General features: G+C 50.2%; 1 protein-coding gene across 1 annotated transcript in view; it reads left to right on the top strand.

Moving 5' to 3' along the window:
• The window catches only part of RPH3AL (rabphilin 3A like (without C2 domains)), a 30381-nt gene extending 22688 nt beyond the window's left edge, over positions 1 to 7693 (top strand). The window contains exons 6-8 of the mRNA XM_029085229.1: positions 1677 to 1790; positions 2263 to 2445; positions 7656 to 7693. Coding sequence (XP_028941062.1) covers positions 1677 to 1790; positions 2263 to 2445; positions 7656 to 7693 — 335 coding nt within the window. The remainder of the gene's footprint in view (positions 1 to 1676; positions 1791 to 2262; positions 2446 to 7655) is intronic.
• Positions 7694 to 8702: the final 1009 nt, after the last annotated feature.

Below are 8702 nucleotides of genomic sequence, written 5' to 3'. Positions count from 1 at the left end.
CACTGAGGTAGAGATGAACTGACAGCTCTCTTTGCTGCCCCATGGTTGTCACCTTGTACAGCTGCACCCGTGTCCCTCCTGTGCCCGGCAGTGCCGTGAGCCTGGGCGCTACGAGTGACAGCGCTGGGGAAAAGGGGTTTCTTCAGCAGCAGAATGGGGAACACGTTTCTCATATAAATGTGAGCTCGAGAGTACATACTGATGAATATAAAGAAATAGCTGGGGCTTTGTAATTTCGTTTAGGTTCCTGCTTTGGCAGAGGGATTGGACTAGATGATCTTTTGAGGTCCCTTCCAATCCCCAACATTCTGTGATTCTGTGATTCCTTTTTCTACAGTAGAGGCTGTAGGTTGCAGTGTTGCTTATTTGATGTCCCACATGAACCAATATTGTACTTTCCACCAGAAATTGTGACCCACTATTTGAAATGGTTTCTGAGCTGCTAGGAGGGCTGGTATCTGCCTTGGTTAGATGGAGAAATGCTGTAGGTGCAATCCCTCAAACAAAGGACAGCTGTTTTTCCGTTACCTTCCTTCTCAGCCCCATCATTTCTGTTCTGGGATCAGGCCATTACAAAAACCCAGGAGATGGAAAAACACCTCTCTCATTTTACCCAGAGCAGCTGGCAGTCGAGTTATCTTTTACACTGGTATAAGCAGGAGAGGTACCTGCATAATTGCATGGAAAAGTGGAAACAACCTGCCAATTTGAGAAGTTGTGTCTGGCAAAAATGAGGCTTCTTCAGCTCTTGTGGAAACTGTGGAGGGTGGAAAGCAGCAGGATTGGGGTCAGAATTCAGGGGTGAGGGGAAAGAAAAAAAAAAAAGCAGCCTTGAAATGAGGGAACAGTCTCCTTGAGGAAGAGGAGCAACCCTTGCCTTTAAGCCTTTGGGATGTAGGAGTAACATAGTTCTGAGCAGTGTGCTGAAGGGATGAGTGTCTGCTGAACGGGCGATGAGCTAATAAGGCTGGTTCTTCGTGTAATCGCTGCAGGGTTTTTATTTGATGGGCTCAATATTTATCTGATGTTTTCCTCATAGATCTTGGAGCCTCCACAGAAGTCCTGCTCCACTTGAAATGTGGCTTGGAGGAAGCCAACCCCTCTCCCCGACGTTACTCAAATGTGAATGATCTTATGGTGGAGCTGAGACCATTCCACCTGCAGCTGAGCAGGACCCAGCCTCATGCCCAGCCCTTAGCGTGTTGCTCCTGTGTGGGAGATGGCAAACAGCATGTGGGGCTCACTGGTGTGCTGGCACTGGGGTCAGCGGGGCAGAACCCGGCTCCCAGACCAGCCACACCACGGAGCTTTGCAGCAGAGGGAGCTTTGGGCAGCACAGTGCAGTGCAGGAGCAGCGTTGTCCTCATGGTCCCAGTCAGGTTTAGGAGAGAAGCACTGGTGGTGTGTGCATGTGCTTCAGGTGCTGGCACCACTGGAGTGTATGCGGCAGAGTTATAAATCATCTGTAAAAAGTAAAAGCACATCATGTTTGAGAGGAAGAGCGAGCAGCTGTGGGGGAACTGCAGGTAGGGCTCCTTTTGGAGCGGGAGAATGTGATCAGCGAGTCAGCATTTGTTCATGTTTTATTTGGATCCATCTGGCACCCTCTTTGCTAAGTGTTATGAACATTGTGAATAACTGTCTCTCTCCTTTCCTCCCCCCAGTCTTTTCTGCAGTGGTTTCTAGTGACAGTGAGAGTGACTCGGAGTTCAGTTCCTCCAGCCTGGATGACAAGTCCTTACCTGCAGGATCAAAAGGCTCACAAGGCAGAAAGCACCGAGCAGGACTGGGTGAGGAGTTGCTCTTCTTTGTGGCTGGAGAGTGGGAGGTGTAAAGTGCTTGAATGTTCGGCTCTTGGTACTGTGGGTTTTGGCTCAGCCACTCACCTGCCGTGTGCCGGCGTAGTGTGCTGGCTTTAGCTGGGCCAGGTGAGGATCTGGCCCTTTCTCACTGTAACAGTGTGAGTGGCTCAAACTGGTGGCGGGTCACTCCATCGCCTGCAGCCTTTCCAGGTCTGCCCTTGCAGTTGGGAGCTGCTCCCAGCCGCCTGGCAGCATGTCTCTGGCCAGCTCCTCACTCCTGAATTTATAGCCCTGGCATCACCGATGCTGTTTAGGAGCAGAGCCTGGGAACTGGATTTTGACCCTGCTCCTGAGAGTGCCTGGATGGGAGTGGGGAGGCTGTTACTCTCTCAGGACCTGGCCCAGCATCTGCATCCACTTCTCCCTCCCACAACAGCATCTCTCTGTTGTGTCCCTGCAGCACCTATCAAGGAACCCAGCCAGGCCATGGGCAGGGCGCTGGGGAGCACCCACTCCCCTGCCCTCTCGGGGAGCCGCAGCAGCCTGGGCAGTGAGCAGGGGGCTGCCCTCAGCGCCTCAGAGAGCTGCCAGAGTGACCAGCCAGCGGACGGGCGTGACAGCGACGCTGGCAGCAGAGTCCCTGGTAAGCTGAACCTCTTCTCTGGGCAGATCCATGCTTTTGGGGCTGACTTCTCTCGAAGCACAGCTTTCTCAGAGGTACACCTGGCAAACCCATGGCCCAGGATCACCTTTCCCTGCTGCTTTTCTCATGGCAGATGCTGTCACAGCATTACAGCTCCCTCCTTCCCTCTTCCCGGAGTGCAAAATCTATTCTGCAACATGAGTAATTGTCTGGGGTGGGAGCTGCCTACACCTACCTCTGAGAGCAGCTGTAGCCTGGGTCTGTCCCCCTGCAAAGGCCTGGAGCTCCTGGCTGCCCTGCAGAGGCAGCAGAACAGATTGAGCTTATACTGAAGCAAAGCAGAAGTCCAGCAGCTTTATGAGACTGAATAAAAATGTTCCTAGTGTTAGATGGCTCTTAAAGCCAAGTGTGGCTCTTCCCAGAACTCTGCAGTGCAAAAAGAAAAGAAAAAAGACACTTTTCCCCCCTCAACATCCTTGGAACAATTAAGTGACTGTGAGAGCAGAGGCTGCTATCACATCTGATCTGGAGCAGCTGAGGAAGATGCAAATGTGTTCTCTGCAGTTCCTGCTAATCTATTCAATAACCCCTTAAGTTATCGTTTAGCACCGCTCCCTCCAGAGTGTTCCTGCTGCCCTGTGAACTGCCACTCCTCTTGTTCCTGAGCTTGTTTTGTGCTGTGCATGCTGAGCCGTAAATTGGATTATAGAGAGCAGGTTTATCCTTTAGTGCAGCGTAGACATAGTCCCCTTCCCCACGCTTTCCCCTAGAAATAGCTGGCATAAAATTGTTTCTCTGCTCTTCCCTCCTTCCCCAAGTTTCAGAGATTTGTAGTTTTATTAATTTTAGTTTTTGCAAAGCAGATCAGGTGAGTGATACTCCTGCTCTGTCCGTCCTCTCTCTGGATTACAGTGCTGTCCCAGACCCGGTGGTTTATTTTAAGCCCCCATTGGCTGTGGCATTAGAGCCGGCGGATTCCCGTTGTGTGTTGGCTCTGCTGCCTGCCAGAGCAGAGCAACAGGTTGTTCTGTGGGCCTGGAGCTGGTGGTGGTGGATGGTGGGTGTGACCCCTTGGGTGCTTTTTCTGCTGGTGCTACATGGTCGTGCTGAAATCTGGATGGATGCACAGCTGGATGGGGTGTTTGTACAGCTTTGGAGCTTTCCTGCCAGCTGTTGGAACTAACCGCTGCCTGGCCATGACAGTGCAAACAGTAACTCACAGGCAGAAAATGTCTTTTTCCTGTTAAAAAACCTCATATGCAAAGCTTGGCACAAGGGGTCAATACTTTCCAGTGAGATATCTCCTTGCCAGGCAGGGAAGAGATAAAAGTGACAGGCAGCATGGGCATACATTAAAAAAAAATGAAAACTATAGTAATCTCATGAGCCCAGTTAAAATAGTCCCTGAGATGTAGAGAGGATCCTGCTAAGGAAAAGGTTAAGCCAGGTGGGCTGACTAGAGAATATCTGTTAACATCTTTATTATATCTGGGGTCATTTATTTCCCAGCCTTCCTGCAGAAGGGGCTGCTTTGTTCAGACGTGGCGCTTGCAGAGCCAGTGCCTTGGTAGGAGGGTTCTGCAGCCCCCAGAGCCAGGGAGGGAGGCAGGGACATGGCAGGGAGTGTTTCTGCTCGCGTGTGCCGGTGGGGAACGAAGCTGATGGTGGTTGCAGTTGGCAGGCACAGGCTTGGGAACTGATGGAGGGTGGCAGTGGGCAGAGTTCCCTGTGTCATGTTACTCCAGGGAACCAGCCACCAGCCAAGCATCCTCCTGGGCCGGGGAGCTGCTTTGGCCTCACAGGGGGTTAAGGTGGCACAGGCTGAGCTCTGCCCTGGTGAGGCCACATCTGGAATACTGTGTCCACTTCTGGGCCCCACAGTTCAGGGAGGACAGGGAACTGCTGGAGAGAGTCCAGCACAGAGCCACCAAGATGATGAAGGGAGTGGAGCATCTCCCTTATGAGGAAAGGCTGAGGGAGCTGGGGCTCTTTAGCTTGGAGAAGAGGAGACTGAGGGGTGACCTCATTAATGTTTATAAATATGTAAAGGGTGAATGTCAGGAGGATGGAGCCAGGTTCTTCTCAGTGATGCCCAATGGTAGGACAAGGGGCAATGGGTGTGAGCTGGAACACAGGAGGTTCTGCTTAAACTTCAGAAGAAACTTCTTTACAGTGAGGGTGACGGAGCCCTGGGACAGGCTGCCCAGGGAGGGTGGGGAGTCTCCTTCTCTGGAGACATTCAAGACCCGCCTGGACGCCTTCCTGTGTGATCTCATTTAGGCTCCTGCTCTGGCAGGGGGGTTGGACTGGCTGAACTTTCGAGGTCCCTTCCAATCTCTAACATTCTGGGATTCTGTAATCCCTTCCTCCAAGATCTGTGGCCACGGAAGACTGCAAGGTGGGCTGCAGAGCAGCTGGCTTGTCTTTGAGCCTGTCCCACGCTGCCATGAATGCTCACACTCCTTTCTGCAGCACGGGTGCTGGTGTGGCGGCGTTTGAGACTCAACCAAAGGTCTGTGCAAGGAGGCAAAGCTGAAACCTGAGCGTGTTGTGGGAGGCAGCGCGAGGTGCCCGCACTGTGTTTGCCACAGCTCTGTGCTCTGTCCCACAGTGTGGGTCATCCTCAGCACTTCAGGGTGGAGAGGAGAGAGGGAAAGTGAGCTTGTTTTCCTTACGATGTGGTTGGGATGTGGTGTTGCCTCCGTGCAGGGAGTGAGCAGCAGGGGTGGGCACGGTCAGCATTCACCTGTGCAGCAAACTCTTGGCAATGCCGACCCATTGACCCATTATGTGTGAATTTAGTAATCAGCTTTATGTGGTGATAACGACTCGTATGACCTCATGTTCTGTGCAGCTCTGTAGCAAGGTGGTTTGGGCAGATCAGACACCCAGGAGGCTGCAATATTGAATGCCCCCGTGCTTTGCCAGCAGCCTGGCAAGAGCAGAAAATAAAAGAGAAGAGCAAAACCAGCACTGTAGTCCCTTGGGAAGTGTCCTTCAGGGATGCTGGAGGTCCGGGGTGTGCAGATACTGGGAGCCTCAGGGCAGGTGGCAGTGCCTCTCCCCGTCTTTATTTGGGTCAGAGCTTCATCTGTCTGTGAGGAGCTGTACATGGTGGGTCCCTCTGGATGCCACTGCTTGTCAAAAAGCAGAGGCCACTTCTGCTGTCCATCTCTCTTGAGGGGTGGAGGTGATGGGTGCTGTGTGTCAGGACTGGCAAAGCTCTTTACTGCCTCTCCCTGCCTGAGGGACAGTCCCTGTGCTCTGCTCTGACCTAAAAGCAGAGCAAGGGGCAAAGATCCTTTCTCATCTAAATTGCTGTTCCTCAGCTGCAGAACGGGGACATTAAAGGGAGATTGTTGCTGTAGCTTTTTCTTCTGCAACTTTATAACACTGTATTGGGAGCAATTTTTGCTTCATATTAGCACCTCAGGTGTTGTTCTACTGGTGACTTTCTCTTCACTTCTTTTTCTCACCTCTGCTCTAATTCTGCTCTCGAGTGTGACTTTGCAGAACACTTTGGCATCCTTAAATCCCAGGCCACAGCCAGTACAGGGAATTAGGGAGCAGGACTGCAAATGCAACTGCTCTCATAGCCCTTAGCTCTTTCAGCCTGAAGGCGAAGACAGCGGCATGGTCTTGCGGCCAAGGGAAAACGAGGAGCTATTAGGAAGAGTTTGTAGCTTTCCAGCGTGTTGCTCCGGCTGGGGTTTGGTGAGGCAGATAATGAAGCCTGGGCTTTGGGTTTGTCATAAAATGACTCATTGTCAGAGCTGCGTTGGGATTTAGGCAACCTCAGCCCATGAGCCCAAGTTGCAGAAGAGAGTGGCGAGTTGCGACGCTGCCAATTTTAAATTATTTTTTTTACCACCTGCTTTTAAATCCTTTCCAAAGCATTGGGTTTTGGTGTTTCTTCTTCTTGTGAAACTCTGGTTCCTGGAGGTGACTGCTCTGACATGATAGCTGTTAAGAGGAAGGTTATGTGCTGGTTTTCCTGCAGAATGTTTTATCCTAAAGAGAGTGAAATTTGCACGCAGGAAAGAAGCACAATCTTTCTTTTTTCCCTGACTTGCCCCCCCCAGGTAGGGAGGTGACTCACCTTGTTCTGGCTGTACAGCTCATATGTTAAGAGGTGCCTCAGTTAAAAAAGAGCAAAGTCCTGACTATTGTTAATTATTGTATTTTTATTAAAGAAAGGCAATACTGAACAGAATTAAATAAAGGAATCATCAATATCTTACAGTGGTTTTCATTAGCTCGTGGAGAGCTTTTAATGAAGGTAACATCTTTGTGCCTGGACCTGGCTGCTGAAGGGGGTAAATTAAGAGCAAAAGGCATTTCTCCTCAGGTCAGTAGCAAGTTCTCCTTTGATGGGTCCCAGTTAACGTGGTCCTCAGTTGTCTGAGGAACAGGTCAGTCCCGGTTGGTATTCTATGGGTCACCTGAACAGCTGGCTGGTAGGGAAGGGTGAGCGAGCTGTGGGGCTGGAGAAGCCTCTAATTTGTGCTTAAAAGAGGAGGTTTGAGAAACAGCCACAAGATGAGCTTATGAATGAGTAGCACACATCTGAGTGCAAATCACAGTCTCCCCATCTCTGCTTGTTTGCCAATGTGTTGTCTAAGTCATTAATACTTAAAGAGTGGTGCAGCAGCTGGCAGTTAAACAGGGCCCTGTTAAACAGGGGTATTGCTGCATCTGGGAGCTGAGGCAATGGTGGCAGCTCTTGCTGGGGTATAAGAAGGGTTGTGGCTTGCAGTCACAGGGTAAGAGCAGCTGGAAGCACCTCCAGAGGTCAGGAAGTCCAGCCTGGACCCTTCTCCCAGGCTGCTGTACCTGCAGCTTCTGGATATACCTCCCTTTGGCTGCTTGCCTTGTGGCTGTCATGCTGGGAGAGGCTGAGCAGAGCTGAGAAAAGGGCTTGGAGCTGAGAGAGATGGGCAGGAAATGCTGCTTCCAGCTCTCTTAATTTGGGGAGATTTATGCCCTGTCTTTCAGGAATTGACTGGATTTAGAAATGAGGTGCTGTCACTCTTCTGTGGCTCAGTGCGTCCCCGGCTGGGGTAGGCATCAACTTTTGCTCATAAATATTCAAGCTGTTAATACATGAGACAGGCAGAGCCCTTCTGCATTATTTTCGAGTCAGGAAATTCTCAGGACATCTTTGAAGTTAAAGCATTAACTTCTTTTTTTCCTTCTCTCCTGTTCCTCAGATGTCTGTTCTGCTCCATCAGGGACGATGAGGAGGTAACATTTTGCTTCAGCGCTTCTAACTACTCCGTTCCATGTAGGAAAAAAAATTATCCTAACTAATTAGGCTCTGAATGGGATAGTAATTTCTTTAATGACTTTTCTTCATGGCAGTCTTTGGGGAGGTGACTTTTGTTTTCCTGTGCTTGGTGAGAAAGTTACTTAAATGTTTTCAGACACTCCCTCATCTGTGTGAGCCACAGCCAAACAGCGCAGTCTTCCAGGGCTGGCGTTGCAGTGGGGCAGAGTAGGTGAGCAACTGCTCAAGGAAGCTCTGCTCACAGCCCCTGCTCTTCCTCCCTCTGCCTTCAGCCTCTGCCTGCACTGAGGATGCACGATAGGAAGGAAGGGGGGGTCAGATGTGGAGGAGAGACCCTCACCCACACCCAGCCTCTCCCCTCCAAGCCTCTGCCTCCTGCGCTGGCTGCCTCGTCAATCTTTGGGCTCTGCTGTTTGCTCAAAGCTTGCTGCTGCTGCCACAGGACTGAGTTTTCCTGCTGCCAAGGAGGATGAGTTGTCCCTCTTCCACAAAGTGAAAAAATTGTGCCTTCATGGCTGAGAAGCTTTGAGCTGTCTCTGCCTCCTCGCATTGGTACTGCAGAGCACCCAATGGTCCTGCTGCATTTATAAATAAAACATCTCTTCGGGTAGCAACAGCGTTAGGAAATGATTTAAGGTTTGCTTTCTAGATAGAATACATTTGTAAATATGAACCTTGGAAGAAGCATATGCCCCCTTCCGTGTTTTAAGGAATTAAAATATTTTCGTCCTCAAGTAGTAGAACCAAAACATTTTCAGGTCTTTTGAGTCCACCTTGAAGTTAAGTGAAGAAAGGCTCGAGTACCTAAAAAATAAATTACTTTCACTATTTCTGTAATTCTTTATGGAGTTTTAAATTGAAGACTTTTTCCTTGAAAATAGAGGAACGACAAAAGACTCATTCTCTTGCCTCTTTCACTCAATACATCTGGAAACAAGTCTGCTGCTGAAGATGAAACTCCTATTTTTGT

Source organism: Antrostomus carolinensis, unplaced genomic scaffold (genome assembly GCF_000700745.2).
Source record: "Antrostomus carolinensis isolate BGI_N321 unplaced genomic scaffold, ASM70074v2 scaffold32985, whole genome shotgun sequence".
NCBI classification, from domain to species: domain Eukaryota; kingdom Metazoa; phylum Chordata; class Aves; order Caprimulgiformes; family Caprimulgidae; genus Antrostomus; species Antrostomus carolinensis.
Note: the sequence above shows the minus strand (reverse complement) of the source record. Positions and strands in the feature narration are given on the sequence as shown.